Source organism: Bubalus bubalis, chromosome 22, assembly GCF_019923935.1.
Source record: "Bubalus bubalis isolate 160015118507 breed Murrah chromosome 22, NDDB_SH_1, whole genome shotgun sequence".
NCBI classification, from domain to species: domain Eukaryota; kingdom Metazoa; phylum Chordata; class Mammalia; order Artiodactyla; family Bovidae; genus Bubalus; species Bubalus bubalis.
The window spans coordinates 13822817-13840112 of record NC_059178.1 but is presented as its reverse complement, the minus strand read 5'-3'; the positions used below and the strand labels follow the sequence as shown (position 1 = coordinate 13840112).

Sequence of the window (17296 nt, the reverse complement as noted above, 5' to 3'; positions counted from 1 at the left end):
ATACAGCAGGTGCTCATTACCTGTGGAGGTGAATTGCCTTAAGAAAGGTCTAGAATGTAGTGGGAAGAGGTTGCAGTCTTGGTTCTGGGACCAGGTGACTCTGGCAGCTGTAGGGATGGGGGATGGGACAGGTTCCCCCCCGCCCTCCCCACCCCCAAGCATCCTTGGCTGCACCGTTCTAAGAGCTGGGAAGGGGGCTGGAGGGGAGCCTGGGCCCAGCAGCAGTGGGCAAAGGAGCTGGGGAACCCCATTCTTGGGGAAGGAGTGCCCCAGGCTGGACATGAGAGGGCTGGGGAGCTGTAGGCCAGTCTGCCGTCCTGGGCTTGGGATGGTGAGAAATACAGGAAGCAGCAGGGCCTCCAAGGACCATGAAGTCTTGTCAGGACAAGATAAAACCCCATAAAAAATTCAAGAGCAGGATAAGAGTTGGGTAACAGCACAAGGGAGGATGAGAAGGTGTCAGGAGGCAGCCTGTGCTTGGCTGAGGGAGCAGGTGTGGAGTCGGTGCCTGGAGCCCAGTGGAGGCTCCTGTTGGCCCCAGAGGCTGGAGGGGAGGGCCGACCTGGACAGCAGGGCCGCCCAGGGACAGAGCAGGGGCTGCGCATCCCGAGTCCATCCTGGATGCCCTCCTCCTAGTTGGTCTGGGCTCCTCTGCTGGTATGGAGGCCTCTGCAGGGTTGGAGAGTGTCTGTTTTTCCTCCAGCGTGCATTCTCAGTTGCTCAATCATGTCTGACTCTTTGCGACCCCATGGACTGTAGCCCGCCAGGCTTCTCTGCCTATGGGATTTTCCAGGCAAGAATACTGGAGTGGGTTGCCATGCCCTCCTCTAGGGGATCTTCTCAACCCAGGGATTGAACCTGAATCTCTTGCGTCTTCTGCATTGGCAAGTGGATTCTTTACCACTGCACCACCTGGGAAGCCCCTTTTTCCTCCAGAGGAAATCCCAGTTGGGAGACTGGAATGTGATGGGGTGTCCTGTGCATGGACCGTGATGGGTGCATCTGTTCTATCTCCCCCCGATCCCCTTCTCAGATGCCTCTCCTGGTGCTGCTGTGGTGAGCATGCTGGGGAGAGAAGGGTTCACAGCATCCCTCCTGCCTTCCAGGCTCGTGGTGATCTGTCCCCCCGCTGGCAAAACCAGTCCAGCTTCTCAGTTATCCGGAGGCTGCTCTGGGGAGAGAGCAGTGAGGCCCGGGTCCTGTGGTCTCTCCATGGAAGCTCTGAAAGATCCACAGAGCTTGGCCCAGGGCCCTGTGTGGAGTGAGGGTGTGAAAATGATGCAATGACTTGGGCATCGTCTGTTATTTAGGAGTAACTGGCTGATGTTAATGACTGTGACCCAGAACTGCTCTTGGGGTCCAAAGACATTGGCAATCACGGGGGGAAGGGAGAGGTGACTCAGCTCAGGAGGGGTTTTCTGGGGATGGGAGACTCTCAGGGGCTTGGGGACCTGCATTACAGGCCAGGCTCTATCCATTAGGCATTTGAATGGCTCCGATCAGGTCCTCCCCTTCTCTGGGCTCCAGTGTCCTCATCTACACGGTAAAGGACAGCAGGAGCATCCAGAGATAGAGCAGCGGCTGGACCGCTGAATTCTCTTAAGATCTGTTGAGGTCACATGGCTTAGATTTCAGGAGCCCCTCCAACTTGGTGACAGCAGCTGGGTATGTCTGGCCCTGTTGGACTCTAAGCGAGCGCTGTTATGTGTTCCTGATGCTGAGATCCCAGGGTGGAAGTAGGCGGTCCTAGGGCCCACAGATAAACACTCATTCAGCCTGTTGAGGTCCTGCCTGGCCCTAAGTCAGCCATGAGAGAAACTGCCCCTTACCCTGGGAGCTGGCCAGCTGGCCAGAGAGTCAGGATGGAGAATCTACCCATCTTCCAGCCAGGATGGAATAGCTGAATAGTGGATAGAAAGGATGTGACAGGTTTTTCTAGATCTTGGCTATTCAAAGCATGGTCCTCTGACCAGCAGCAACATCACCAACTGGGAGCTGGTGAGACATGCAGCCTCTCGGGCCCCACCTGGGGTCCACTGAATCCAAATCCACATTTTAACAAGATCGCCTGTGATCACTGCATACATGCAAGTTTGGGAAGTGCTGCTCTGGGCCACTTTTCATAAACTCTTTTGACCACGCATCACAGAAATAAAAATATATTTCCGTGATATATTTAGATGAGACAAAATTTCCATGAAACAATAGTTCTACTTTTAATGTGTGTTACTCACTGGAATTTTCAACTGCATTCTACCATTTTAATGCTGAGATCATGATTTTGTCTTGTGTGTGCTCAGTCGTGACTGACTCTTTGTGACCCCATGGACTGTAGCCCACCAGGCTCCTCTGTCCATGGGATTGTCTAGGCAAGAATACTGGAGTGGGTTGCCATGCCCTCCTCCAGGGGATCTTCCCCAGCCAGGGATCGAACCTGTGTCTCCTGGATTTTTTTCAGTTTATTTTGCGGTCCACAAAAGCCACGGAGACCTGCAGTTAGAAAAACACCACCCTAGCTAAGCCCTGTCTGATGTTTGAGTGACAGAGGGTTACACTGGTATCATGTGGGGGACACCGGGTGTCCTCACTTCTGCGACGGTAAGCGATACTGATATCTGAGGTAGCCTCCAGCTCCTCCTGGTGTTTCTGAACTTCTCCACTTCCGGTGGTTGAGGGTCTGAGGCTCCTGTGCACAGAGGCCTCTCCCAAAGCCCCCTGCTTTTCTGTGGTGAACACTGGCAGGCCCAGAGTCCCGGGCCAGCACTGGCATCAGTGGCTGAGCATGAGGGCTGCAGCTTGAGGGGAAGGGAAGGCATTCTTCCTGAGTCCTGTCTGTGCAGGAGGTGGGACGTGGGCTGGACTTGGAGGGGTGGCTTGGCAACAGGACATGGTGAAGGGGGTGCCCGTGGCTTCCTCGGGGAGGGCTCTGGGCACCCTCCTCCCCTGGCAGCTGGCCTTTCTCCTCCCACACTCCCGGCGGGGCAGCCTGGCCTGGCCCTGCTCTGGGGGCTACAGGCTCTGTGTGTAGGTGCCAGTTGTCAGCTCTGTGTGGAGGCGGAAAGGGAGAAGGGCAGGCCTTGGTGTGGAGTGGGGTCACCAGGAGCGCCCGCTGGAGGGGGTCCGGGTTGGGGACTGAGACCCAGCAGCTTGAGAAAGGGGTGGTGGAGAAGCAGTGGGTGGATGCGATTCATTCCACAGTGGGGGAGTGGTGCTGACTGGCTGGGCCCTGCCGCCCACCACAGCTCAGAGGGGCCTGTTATCTGTCTGCAGAGTTGCTGTCCTGCTGGATTTGGGGGGACAGACCCGTGAGTCCCCCCGGGGTCACTATCCCACTCCCTACGGGGCCTGTGGGCCAGGAGGCCAGACCCTTTGTGGAGCCGAAAGCCGGGAAATGAGCCCTGGGCTTCCTCTCTGAGGAAGTCCTGGCTGAGCTGTGTGCTGAAGGCCTGAGGCGAAAGGGTCCGCTGGAGGGTGAGGGGTACAGGGCTGCCCTTTCCGGGGCCTGGAATTGTTGGGTGCCCCCCGAGAAGAGCTGGCCGTCCGTGAAGCAGAGGCTCTCATCTGGTTGGCAGGTCACTGAACTGGTCCTGGGGGTTGGGGAGGAGGTAATTCCTCTAATGCCTGGCTGTTCTTAAAGGGATTGGCTACATTTACAGCTGCTAATGCCATTTGTCACAGGGCCGATGCGAAAGGATGCTGAGAGGGCTGGGATGGTTCCAGCTTCTCCTCTCTGGGCCCTGCCTTCTCCTGTAGACCCCGCGTCCTTGATGTAGCTCTGTGAGCCCCTGCAAAGGTTGAGAGGCAGGCAGGCCCCGAGGGTGGGGGGAGCGAGATTCCTGACCTCAGCCTGAGCCCGCGGCGTCAGCAGAAGTGCCTTTGCTGACACTAGTTTCCCAAGGAATCACAACGCCCCATGGCCTCAGCCCCTCTGTGCCCCTCCTGCAGCTGTGCCCACCCAGGCCCCGCCTCCTGACTGCAGGCTCCGGGGCTGCCTGCCCTTTACAGCAAAGTGCGGCCTCAGCATTTTCCCCACGCTTGCTGCCTGCCTTTTTGTTCCTGGGCATCCATCATCTGGCAGGGGCTGGGGGGCACGGCGGCGTGAGGAGGGGAGCCCCAAAGGCAGAAGGGCATGTTCCTGAGATCTGGCTGCAGCCCCACAGGCCACATCTTGGATGGCTGCAGCTACAAGAGGTGTTTCTTCTCCTCGTCCAACCTCTCCTCTTTTTCTTCCTCTGGGCCCAGCCCCCTTTCCACTTTTCACTGATCATTAAAACAGAAGCTCTTCTTGCTGGCTCTCAGCTTACCCAGCAGCCTAGCTGTTTGGGGATTCCCCACCCTGATCCATGCTTCTCAGGTGGTGGTAGTGGTGAAGAACCCACCTGCCAGTGCAGGAGACATGGGTTCGATCCCTGGGTTGGGAAGATCCCCTGGAGGAGGGCATGGCAACCCACTCCAGTATTCTTGCCTGGAGAATCCCATGGACAGAAGAGCCTGGTGAGCGGCAGTCCATGGGGTCGCAAAGAATTGGACACAACTGGAGTGACTGAGCACATATCCTAATCTTGCTGTGAATGAGAAGCGGAGCCAGGAGGAGACCCCAGATCACCAGCCGGAAGGGAGCAGAACAAGTCCTGGAGAGAAGTATCTCTTTATTTCCCTGGTCTCCACCAGCCTGGAGTTCACTCTGGGCCTCCTCACTGTTTTTACGTTAAAAGCAGAGAGGTCCTTCTAGGCTTTTACCCCAGAGAATTACAAACAGGAACTCAAATAGGTACTTGTACACCCATGTTCGTAGCAGCATTAATCACAATAGCCAAAGGTGAGAACAGCCTGAGTGTCCATTGATGAGTGAATGGATAAACAAAATGTGGTCCATACATAAGTCTGTTATTGTAACACAGTGTCTTATTCATCCACAAAAAGGTGTGAAATTCTGACACATTCTACAACATGAATGAATCTTGAAAACATTAGAAGTGAAATAAGCCAGTTACAAAAGGACAGATGTTGTATGACGCCACCTAAATGAGGTATGCAGAGGAGCCAAGTTCAGAGAGAAAGTAGAGCAGTTGCCAGGGGCTGCAGCAGGGGATGCAGGGCTGTTTAATGGGCACCAGGTTTCTGTGGGGATGACAATTTTCTGGAAATAGATAGTGATGGTGCTTACGTAATACTGTGAATGTACTTCAGTTCAATTCAGTCGCTCAGTCATGTCTGACTCTTTGCAACCCCATGGACTGCAGCATGCCAGGCATCCCTGTCCATCACCAACTCCTGGAGCTTGCTCAACTTATGTCCATCGAGTCAGTGAGGCCATCCAACCATCTCATCCTCTGTCATCCCCTTCTCCTTCTGCCTTCAATCTTTCCCAGCATCAGGGTCTTATTCAATGAGTCAGTTCTTCGCATCAGGTGGCCAAAGTGTTGGAGTTTGAGCTTCAGCATCAGTCCTTCCAGTGAACACCTAGGACTGATTTCCTTTAGGATGGACTGGTTGGATCTCCTTGCAGTCCAAGGGACTCTCGAGAGCCTTCTCCAACACCACAGTTCAAAAGCATCAATTCTTCGGCACTCAGCTTTCTTTGTAGTCCAACTCTCGCATCCGTACATGACCACTGGAAAAACCATAGCTTGATGAATGTACTTAATGCCACTGAATTATATGCTTGAAAATGGCTTCAGTGGTATGTTTTGAATTATAGATACTTTACCTTTATTGAAAGTGGGGGAGTGAGTGCCTGGCTAATGGCCTAGGAGATGGATGATGTAGCCCCAGTCTCCTCTCTTCCACCTCCCTCTTCTCCAGTAAAGAGAGAAATCTCGGGGCTTTTCTTCTGAAGGAGGGACCTGCACCCTGGTTGGGGTTCATTGTAGAACAGACAAATGAGCCCAACCCAAGTGATGCCCCAGGAATGGATCTCCCTGGGGGGAGAGACACAGGAGGAGGGGGTCGGCAAAGGGGCGTCACGGACTGGTCACTACTGGGCCTCTGGGCTCTGTGCCCTGGGTCGCCCTGAGGGACCACGGAGTAGGCGCCTCAGCTGTTATCTGAGAGACCTAGAGGGAGGGTTTGTCCCCATCCAGGGCTGCCGCGGCGGCTGTCAGCTCCTCCCGCTCCGAGGTGCAGGGGCCAACGGGGCTCCTGCAGGGGCTGTTGGTGTGTGTCCGAGGAGCCCTGGGCAGCCGAGGGGACGAGCAGTCAGGCTGCGCGGGAGACCCTGCCTGGGCCGCAGTGACTAGAGTAGGAGGGCGTCTCCAAGACCAGCAACCAGTGTGGGGGCTGCTCCTTTTCCCTCTGGGCACCAGGATTCTCCAGGGTGGGAATGTGTCTCAAGTCCCCCCTTTCCTCAGTGAGCCAGGAGGGGGTGATTTCTGCCCCCCGCCTCCCTCCCGGGACGATGGTGTGACCCCGTGACAGGCCCATGGGAAGGCCCAGCAGGGCAGGGCTGAGCCTGCTGTGTAGGCCGGGCCGGGCACTCGGTCCTCCTGGAAACACTCCTGTCTAGTTCCTACAGAGCCCAGCCCTCTGCCCGCTCCTGAGACAGGAGCCAGAAGCCCGTGATAAGATCTGAAGTTCTTCGAGGAATCATGGGCGGGGCCTTAGACATTGGCCTTTTCTGCAGGCAGCTCCTTTTCAGCCTTCTCTGGGCACTGACCTTATCACCCCATCCTGCTGAGGCCGGCCGCCTGCCCAGGGCCATGCGTGAGCGAGGCACGGGGCCCAGCCCTCTCGAGCCTGCAGACCAGTAGAGGTTAGGACACACACACACACACACACACACACACACACAGCACTGAAGAATTCACTGGGCTTTGGAAGGGCGGTGGTAAAAGGAGTGGGAGATTTCCTGAGGGCCTGAGCAGGCTGCCAGGAGGTGGGATGGTAAAGCCCAGAAAGCTCAGCTCCATGCCCTGTGATGACCTAGATGGGTGGGATGGCGGGTGCAGGGTGGGGGGTCGGTGAGAGGAAGGTCCAGAAGGGCGGGATGTACGTATGCATATACCCGAGTTGGGCTTCCCAGGTGGCTTTAGTGGTAAAGGACCCGCCCCCCCGCCAATGTAGGAGATGTAAGAGGTGCAGCTTTGATCCCTGGGTGAGGAAGATCCCCAGGAAAAGGACATGGCAACCCACTCCAGTATTCTTGCCTGGAGAATCCCATGGACAGAGGAGCCTGGCGGGCTACACCAGTCCATGGGGTCGTGCAGAGTTGGACACGACTTAGCACGCACGCATACCTGATTCACTTTGTTGTACAGTAGAAACTAACTCAATGTTGTAAAGCAATTATATTCTAATAAAAAAAAAAGAAGCAGTGAGGTGTAGGTCGACCTGGAACTCCACTGTGTGATCTTGGGCAAGTTACTTAACCTCTCTGAACCCTAGTTTTCTCTTTTTGTATCAATTGCATAGAGTTACACTGAGGGGTAAGTGGATGAAGGCCTTGGATGGAGTGCTGAGGAGGGTGCTGTTCCAGGCTACTCGTGCAGGTACATTAGCAGCTCGTGTTATAAATAGGGGTTGCCGTATTCATACCCCTAGACTGAGACTGGGTGAATGCTTTGCCCACTCACTGCTGTTAAAGCCAGGGATTGGGCTAGTTGGCACTGGCCTCTAAGGTTCTAGCCCCTCGTGAGTATAAGGACCCTGAGATTGGGCAGGTGGAAGGAAGGGGAAAGTGACTTTGGGTGAGGGACACAGTGTGAGCAAAAGCACAGAGGCAGAAAGAGCATCCCGTGTTAGTGGTTTATTGCCACAAACTTAAAGGCTTAGAATGATGCCTGTTTATCATCTCACAGGGCTGGAAGTCAGAAGCCCCTCTCGGTATAGCAGGAAGCTGAAATCAGGGTGTCGGTCAGGCTGAGTTCTGGTCTGGAGGCTCTGAGAGACAAAACCTGCCCCCAAACTCAGGGCTTGTTGAATTTACTTCTTGCTGTTGCAGGCCGGAAGCACGTTTCCTGATCAGTCATTGACCAGGAATGGCTCTCAGCCTCTCAAGGCTGCCCACGAACCTTGCACACATTCCTTCTCCTTCAGGCCAGCAACTCTGTCTCTCCCTCCAGCCCCACATGTAAGGGGCTCATGTGATTGGGTCAGGCCTTCCTGAATACTCTGAGTCTTCAGATCTGCTGACTTGGTGTTTAATTACATTTACAAAATCCTCTCCCAGGAGTTCCTAGGTTAATGTTTGATTGAGTAACTGGGAGAAAGTGTATGCTCAGGGCTCTCTTGAGTTCTGAAGCCTGCCACACTTGACTTACATTCAGGACAAAAAGCAGAGTGGCCAGGGGGCAGGAGGCAGCTGTCTGAGCGGTGGGGTTGGTGGTAGGAAGGACGTAAGACCACTGTGGCCCTTGAATGGCAGGTGGAGGAAGTGGCCCTCGCACCACTAGGCACACTTATTTCAATCTGAGCAAAGTGCCTGCCTGCACACTCACCGCCACCCAGGCCCCCATCCCTGTGTTCCCCTAGTCTGAAGAGAGCACCCAAGCCTGAAACCACAGTCTCCTCCCTCTGGGGCAGGTGGACGCACCCACGAGCCCCGAGGTTACTGAGCTCAGAAGCCCAGCACCTACCCTCTGTAGCTGGTCTGGGGTCCAAGGGAGGCTGGAACTCATGCAGCAGCCAAGAGCCAAAACCTGAATCCAGAAATCAGCTGGAGAATGTGTGTCCGCTTGTGTGACCATCCTTCCCATGGTCCGCACAGCCTCCAGGGAGCCTGTCGAGGGTTTGGGGGAGTCAGCATTCATGGTCTCGCAGCATTTCTGGAACCCCTCGGGCTGCTGCTTGTCCTGTTTTGGATTCATTACGATTGAAAACTCAACAAACTCTTAAGTGTTAGTGAATAACTGTGTCCTAAAAAAGCTCTCAGTAATCCAAGGTTTTGAAATTCAAGTGTTCCTCTAAACATACTAGGAAGTTGTCTTTATTATCCACAACACGTTCAAGGCGCCGAAAGCCCTTTGTGGTCTCAGCCTGCGCATTTACTTGGGTCTTTGTTGAGCGACTTCACTCACTTCACTGTGTGTGTCTAAGGGTGGTGATTTGGTAGAGGACCCTTGTACTAGTTCTGATGGTGAAGCCGTGTGCAATCTCTGCTTTTTCTGCTCAGTCGGCTCCCCCTGGAAAGCACTGATTTCCAGAGAGTGGAAGGGACGCCAGACCAGCTTTAAAGCCCCTTCCTGTCAGGAGCAGGAGTTGGGGGGTGTCCCTGCTAGGAAGGGACCTAGTGGTAAGAATGGTTCTAGCTTTCTCAACTTCCAGGTGGGCTGTGGGGAGCTTTGAGGACAAGAGTGGACAGTGGAGGTGTCCCTGCAAGCCTGGGCCCCTGCAGCTGCTAGGTTAACCAGTCCTCTTGGAGACGGACAGCTTTTTATTTTTTTTAAGCAATGCCTCAAGGCATATAGGATCTTAGTTCCTTGACCAGGGATGGAACTTATGTCCTATGCAGTGGAAGTGCAGAGTCCTAACCCCTGGACTGCCAGGGAATTCCTCCTAGGGACAGCAGTTTTATTGGTGGACTTTAATAGATATCCATGGAACACTGGTCAAACTTTATGTTAAGCTTCTCAGAGAGAGGGCCTGAGCTGTAAATGAGGGTGTCATGCTCCTATGGAGGGTGACCAGGCAGTGTCCAAGGCTGAACCATGCCCTCCCAGACAACCCGCTGGGCCTTACACATTGTATCATTAAAAGCTAGTCATGTCCTTACAGACTGAGTATAGCGTGTGTCCTACTGGACACACCATTAACAGGGCTGCAGAATCACGTTATCGCCTACCGTCTTCACCAAATTTAGGAATAGTCTGGTGTGCAAAAAGAAAACATGTCTTTGGAAGGAGGTATTCCTTGGAGGTGCAGGCCCTTTAAAGCGTCTGTGTCTGGGGACCCCCTGTATGTCTCAATGCTGGAGTCAGGGACATAGACACCTGTGGTCAGTCTTATTCTGCTTTATGATAGATTTGTTAACTCCATGTTGGGAAATGGGGTCGGGGTGGTAGGCTGGGTCCAATTTTCCACTTTCTCCTGAGTGGTAAGGTCTAGGTATGAATTGACACCCAGCATGGCACCAGTTACAATGCTGGACAATTAGGCACAATACTGGCCCTTCTCTGGGCCTGAGTCTCCTTCCCGACCCCCCAGGAGGAATCACAGCTTCCTCTTCACTCGCTAAAGGCCAGCCAGCGCCCCACTGACTGCTCAAGGGCTTAGGAGAGGGCAGCATGGATGAGGGAGTGCCTCCGGGAGGGGGAGGACTTCTCAGGTGGGGTCCCCATCTCTGCCTCCAGCAGCGTCCTCTCACCGAGCCCATCTGTCCTCTGCCTCCTGCAGCCCAGGCCCCTGAGAGGGAGGGATGGAGAACTCTTCAGCAGCGTCCGCCTCCTCTGAGGCCGGGAGCAGCCGCTCCCAGGAGATCGAGGAGCTGGAGCGCTTCATCGACAGCTACGTGCTGGAGTACCAGGTGCAGGGGCTGCTGGCCGACAAGACGGAGGGTGATGGCGAGAGTGAGAAGACGCAGTCCCACGTCTCCCAGGTAACACCGCCCGGGAGGGCATGGGGCTCAGCAAGCTCAGAGGGGTGCTAAGGGGCCCTGGCTCCAGGCAGCGTCCGGTCGTGCAGCCCTAGATTGCCAAGGTGGGGATGGCCCCCTAACCAGAGTGTGGGATCCAGGCAGGAAGCCCCCAGCTGTGCACTCCTGGCCCCTCTGACCCCACTGGGCAGCTCAGGCCTGGCAGACTCACAATTCATGGAACCCTCGTTTATTGAGCACCTGCTGTGTGCAAGGCACTGCTCCCTGCTCCATGAGCCACAAGCTCATGTTCTAGCAGACATGATGATTGAAGCTCATCCAAAGGCACACCATCAAAAGTCTGTCACTTCTGAATGGGTCCTCTGATGTTGAAGACAGGCAGTTGTTGGCAGCCAAAGATCGTGTCTCTCAGGCCTCAGCCAGGGCTCTGTGTGCCAGACCTCATGATGCACATGAAGCCTTCAGACCAGAATCTCAGGTCTGAAGCTCTGGAGCTTCCCTGCTGCTGGCCACTCTGTGGCAGCCCTGGTGGAAGGTGAACTCTGCTGAAAGACTGTGGGTCAAGATTTGGAAGTTTCCAGTTCTCCAGAGTAGAATGAACCATTAAGGGAAGTGACCATGTCAAGTACATCTTTGCTGAGCATGATAAATCCTCAGTAGATCATTGTTCAACAGTTGGTTCCATATTGCTTCTAGCTGCCTGTGTGACCTCAGGCAAGCAGACCCCTCAACTTCTCTGAGGCTTGGCTTTCTTACCTGGTGAATGACGATGATCCTGCCATCTCAGGAATGTTGAAAGTTCAGAGGTGATAAGAGGCTCAAAAACTCTGGAGGAGCAGGGTGTTGTCTGTATCTGGAGGTTCAGGAGGGTCTCTTCTGCTCAGGGTCTGAGGCCCCACGTTGATCTCTTGTACTTGTCCACCCTCAAGCCCAGGGCTCCCTCCCAAGTAGTGAGGAGCCACATGTGGCCCCTGGTTTGGAGGAAAGCCAAGTGCAGCAGTCTAACTCACCATCTTAGGTGGGCAGCAGATCCAGACCCTCCAGATTTTAGACGGCCAGGATGAACTTGTGGCTTTCCCGGCACTCAGGACCAGGAGTGGCCCTGGGAAATTCTGAAACCAAAACAGTGCAGCTCAGATTGGGACTTGAACCCACGCTCTTAGTTGAGATTGCACACTTGTCAAGACTTCGTGAAGCTTGGGTTCTTGATGTCTCAGAAAGAATCCAATGAGAGACAAGATGATAGGTAAGAAGTGAATTTATTTAGAGTGAAACATACTCCATAGAGTGTGGGCCATCTTAGAGGACCAGAGGCTCTGAAATACGGCTTGGTTAGTTTTTATGGGCTGGGTAATTTCACAGGCTAATGAGTGGGAGGATTCCAACTCTTTAGTGTGGGAGGAAGGGCAAGGATTTCCAGGCATTGGGCCGCTGCCCACTATTTAGCCTTTTATGGTTAGCTCTGAACTGTCATGGTGCTGGTGAGTGTGTCATTTAGCTAATATATTACAATGAAGATATAATGAGGCTCAAGTTGAATCTGAAAGTTGAATCTTTCGCCATCTTGGATCTAGGTAGTTCTAATCGGTTTTTGTCATGTCCTATGACTATATGGCTTCCCTGGTATGTGGACTCTGGGGCTTTCCTGATAGTTCAGTTGGTAAAGAACCCGCCTGCAAGGCAGGAGACACCAGTTTGATTCCTGGGTTGAAGATCCCCTGGAGAAGGGATAGGCTACACACTCCAGTATTCTTGGGCTTCCCTGGTGGCTCAGCTGGTTAAGAATCCGCCTGCAATGTGGGAGATCCAACCTGGGTTGGATCCCTGGGTTGGGAAGAACCCCTGGAGAAGGGAAAGGCTACCCACTCCAGTATTCTGGCCTGGAGAATTCCATGGACTGTACAGTCCATGGGGTTGCAAAGAGTTGGACACAGCTGAGCGACTTTCACTTTCATGACTTATGTTGTTCTCGAGGTTGCGCTCGGTCCCCTTCCCTCCTGTTTCAAAGCCATGGTACTGCCTGCCTTATCCCCATTGGAGGGTAGGGAAGGGAAGATCAGCCCTGAGAGAGAAATGGAAATATATGTGATGCTTTCCTGGGTGTCCTTGAAGTTCTAAGATCACAGGTAGTAGCGAGCCTGTAATCTGTTCAGTATTCAAGCTGCAAGTGTGTAGTGAACACCTGCTGCGCACCTGGCGCTGTCCTAGGACCATGTACCCAGGAGTGAGCAAAAGAGAGGAAGAGCTCACCCCTTGTGGCCCTTATTCCGGTGGTGGATGGCAACTGCTCTGGGGGAAAATAAATCAAGAAAATGGAGTGTGAGGAGTGATGAGGGTCAGGAGGTGTTTGCAGTTGTAAATGGGATGTCAGGAAGATGTCATCAAAGGCGGTGGAGGCATAAGCCTGGATGGGAGTGGTCAAGGGCAGAGGGGCTGGTTGCTGGAGCAAAGGCCTTGAGTAGATGAGAGGGCTTGGCCTTGGCTCCAGCCCCATGGAGAGGCACGGGGCTGGTCTGGCATGTGCTGCCTGTCTCCCTCACGGTGTAGGGGACTCCGGTGGCCTCTAGCAGAGCATCCCCTGAAGTTTCCTCCATGTGAAATGGGCTCTTCCAAGAGAGGGGTCTCAGGAAGCTGTGAAGCTTCACCCCAGGGGAACGCTTTGCGAGTGGTAGAATCTCCATTCCCATCAGGGAGAATTTGGAAGGAGGGGCCTTCCCAGTGCCTCTGCCCTCTCTGTAGGACCAGCTGAGCTCTCAGGACACAGAGCCTCAATCTGGGCCCTGCACTCCCAGCTCCTACTCCTGGGATAGGTTGGGCCTAGCCATGCCCGGATAGCCACATCTGGAGCAGCTGTTAAACAGATGCTAGCTGTGAGGCAGAGTGTGGAAAACACTTGGGCCATCTAGATGCATTCCTTAAGCCGCCTGCATTCCCTGAGGTTCCCTGGAAGAATGCAAGCACCTGGCAGGATCCTGGGATCCGCCTGCGCACTGCTGGCCAAGGGGCGTACATTCCAGTCCTGCTCCCACCAGCTGCTCCCCCACAACCCTGAACAGCTGGAGTCCAGACTCCGGGGGTGGGGGCAGCTGTGGCGACTCTAAGCAAGGCCAGGGTTAGACGTGTGGGTATAACTACTTCTTTGGAAAAAACACAATCTCTTTATTGACACCACTTAAAGGGAAACCTTTCTGCCAAAGCACTTTTGCTTGTTTTTGTTTAACCTGATGACTGTTTTAAAGGGAAGCCAAAGACAAAACCAAAAAAACCTCAGAGAATGTCCCAGGCTGCCTGTCTGCAGTGGTGTTTTGATATTTCTGGGAGAGAAAATTGTTAAGAATCTTGGAAACCTAGAGAAGACTTGAGGGAGTGGAGAAGAATGTTGCTTTTCAGTGGGTGAGGTCGTTTTTTAGGATCTGAGAGATGACAGTTGACTCTCGGGAAGAAAATACCTCAAGATGCTTGTAGAGTGTGTTCCCCCTGCCCCTGCCCCACCCACAACTAGGAAGGAAAATGAATGGATGGATGGATGGATGGAAGGGAGAGAAGAAGAGAGAGAGGTTCCTTTTTATCCTAGGTGAGTAACCCAGAGAATGTATGTTCTAAGTTTCCTAACATGTTTGGGACATCAATTTAAAATTACCCCACACATTTTAAGAGTGCCTCCCTTGCAATGGATTCCAAGTCCACAAAGGCACATCAGGAAAGTTGTCCTTACTCTGTCCTTGGGAGGAGGGAGGTGATGGCTCTATTCTGCAGAAGAGAAAAACTGAGATGAGAGATGGGACATAGCCAAACGCCACTGCTGGGTGGTGGCTGAGCTGGGCCCCGGGATCCACCCCTTCCCCACCTACTTTTGGTTCCCTGATAGGTACAGGCTGTGACTAGCAGGCTGCTGGGAGGTTAGTATACTTTTTTCCCCTGTAGAATGAGAATTGGGATTCCAAGTCTCATTGACCAGTAACCTTTTGAGGAAGAGACTGGAATGTTGTAAGTAGGGAAGTTTGGCACCTCTGATATTACTTGATGGTTTTATGGGCCATCAGCAAGCTTTAAAGCAGTGTTCACAGCTCTGGCTGTTCATCGGAATTGCTCGGGAGCTTGGGCAGGTCCCACCCCAGAGTTGAGTGGAATGGGGATGGGTCTGGGCATTGACATTCTTGTCAGCTCCCATGTGACTCTGACGTCCTTTTCAGGTTGATGACCACAGCCACAGGTGGACTTGTCTGTCTCCCTTCCCCACCCCTCCGTGGTGAAGGGCCTGGAGGTCTACTCTCTCGGAAGGATAGAATGTAGGGACGTTGTAAAGAATAGATACGTCTAATGAAAGCATGTTTCCCCAGAATGCTTGGTAACAAGTCACGTGAAGAGCCAGTGAGGGTGAAGATAACTTCCTGTAGTTCTTTTGGATGCTGTGAGGCCCTTGGAAGTCATGCGTTTGGAAGAGACCTTACAGAGAGATGGATAATAGGAGGATTCAGATCAGTGTGAAGTTGGTTTCTCACAACATTTTCCTTCCCTCTTTCTCTTCACATTTTTCCTTGCATTCTGCTTTCCCTATGCAGTGTTCCCTCATCCCTCTTCTATCCCATTCCCTCATTTCCTCCTGCCCTTGGAATCCTTATTCCCTGCCATGGTTGCTCAAAGGAGGAAGTGCTCAATGGTGGACCACATGTGAAAGGCTTAACAGAAGTCAATTTAAGGGGAACTGTGGGGTGGTTGAATATGGGGAGTCATTTTATCTTTCTCCTTATTTAAAAAGATAATTTATTTTTAATTACATAATTACTATATGCATATATTCTCATGATACTTAAGAATTCAAAGGCTAATTAGCTACTGCCTTATTCCACTGTCTTACCTCTACCTCCATCAGAATGATGAGTTAACTTCTTCACCTTTTTAATGACTTACAGAAATATATTATTTCCAAATCTTATATCATAGCTGGGGAATATGTTGTTTGAGAACTCACCTTTTTCACCTAGCTGTTTGCCCTAGTGATTCCTCCAGGCTTGTACATCTGCTGTGTTCTGTTTAATGGCTGCAAAGAAACCCACAGTACGGATGTCCCATAGTTTAACAATTCACCTATTGCTGGACATTCAGATCACTTTCAGAATTTCCCCTGGAGATACAGAATACATCAGCAAACACTTCTGAACGTGTCTCCTCCTACACATGTAAAAGTGTTTCTTTAGGTGGATGCTGAGAAATAGAATCAGATTTAATAGCTGTTGCCAAATTGCTCTCCAGAAGGCCTGTTGTATCATTCACAGGACTACCAGTGGATTGAGACAAATGGTCTCTTGTCACTTTAATTTGCATTTTCTTGATTTTTAGTGAGGCTGAGCCCTTTTAAACCTGATTACCAGTTGTTTTTAAAAACAAGTTAAATTTTTATTTTACTTTTAAAGCAACAGTAGAAAAACAGAGACAATCAGAAAACAGAAAGAAGCCCACCATAATTTTATGATAAAAACTAGTATAGCTTTTGTGTATTATTTTTTTCTTAATATACCTCTGAAGAGTTGAGCTTCTAGCATACATGTAGCTTTTAGCTTGTTTACTTATTTAGCTCGGTCTCCTATACATTTTTTGGTGGTTTGGGCATAAAGTACAGTTGCTGAAACCGGCCAGTTACCATTGGCTAAATAATGAAATATAATTAGAGCTAAGAATGATTAATTCAGGCCCTGTTCTAGGCTCTGGGGATAAAGTCATGAATAGAACTTACCTTCAGAGGGAGAAAGACAGGTGATGGACAAGGAAGGAAACAGGATGTTAGAAGGTGATGTATGCGTGAAAGAGGCGGGAAGGGCCCGGGGTGCTGGGCTGTCTAGAAGACTTGCTTAGACCTTTGAGTAAAGATTTGAAGAGGGTGAGAGTGAGGCCACTAAGAAACCAGCCTTCCAGGCAGAGGGGATGTCAGGAACACAGCCCTGGTGTGGGAGTGTACCCCACTTTGAGAAGTAGCTTTGGGGCCAGTCTGCTGGGGGCAAAGAGCCACACCTGTGGGGCCTGGTCAGTGAGATGCTGGAGGGTTTTGAGCAGAGGAGAGAGGTGCTATTGGTTAGATCGAGCCACTCTGGGTGCTTTGTGGAAAATCAGCAACATCAAGGGGCAGGGCGGAAAGGAAGCAAGGGACCAGGAAGTCCTTGGTTGGCCAAGGTCAGACTGATGGCAGCTTGGAGCCGTGTGGGACTGTGGACGTGGTGAGAGATGGTCAGTTTCTCATACTTTAAGGCACAGACAACATGACTGGCCTTGACAATAGCCTGAGCCTGTGGAAGGACAGACTTTCCAGAAATGAGATGGAAGACCCTGGAAGATCAGTGTTGGGGAGGTCAAGAGTTCAGTTTTCAGATGTGAGAGGTTTAAAATAGTACTGGATTCTGCTGTACAACAATGGCAGAAACCAACATAGCATAGTAAAACAATTTTCCTCCAATTAAAAAAATAAATAAATAAGAGAAAAGGATAGTACTGGATGTTTTGGTAGAGATGTCAATTAAGCAGTTGAATATACAGAGTGGCGTTCTGAGAAAGAGAATGACCTGGAGATTTACATTTGTAAATAGTGACATAGGGGTGGCATTTTAAACCCAAAGAGTGAGGGAGCTTAGACAAAAGGGTCAAAGACTGAGCTCCAAGAAGTTGGGACCCTGAGGAGGAACTACCAAAGGACAGGGAGGGGTGTCCATGTCAATTCATTTACTTTACATAACAATGCTGTGAAGTTCAGTTCAGTTCAGTCACTCAGTCATGTCC

At 52.0% G+C, this 17296-nt stretch overlaps 1 protein-coding gene across 1 annotated transcript in view; it reads left to right on the top strand.

Annotated features, from left to right (window-relative positions):
• Positions 1 to 17296, top strand: part of CTIF (cap binding complex dependent translation initiation factor) — a gene marked incomplete in the record, with an annotated part of 281742 nt that overhangs the window by 61680 nt on the left and 202766 nt on the right. The window contains 1 exon segment of the mRNA XM_045164048.1: positions 10330 to 10531. Within this exon segment, the coding sequence (XP_045019983.1) occupies positions 10352 to 10531 (180 nt within the window).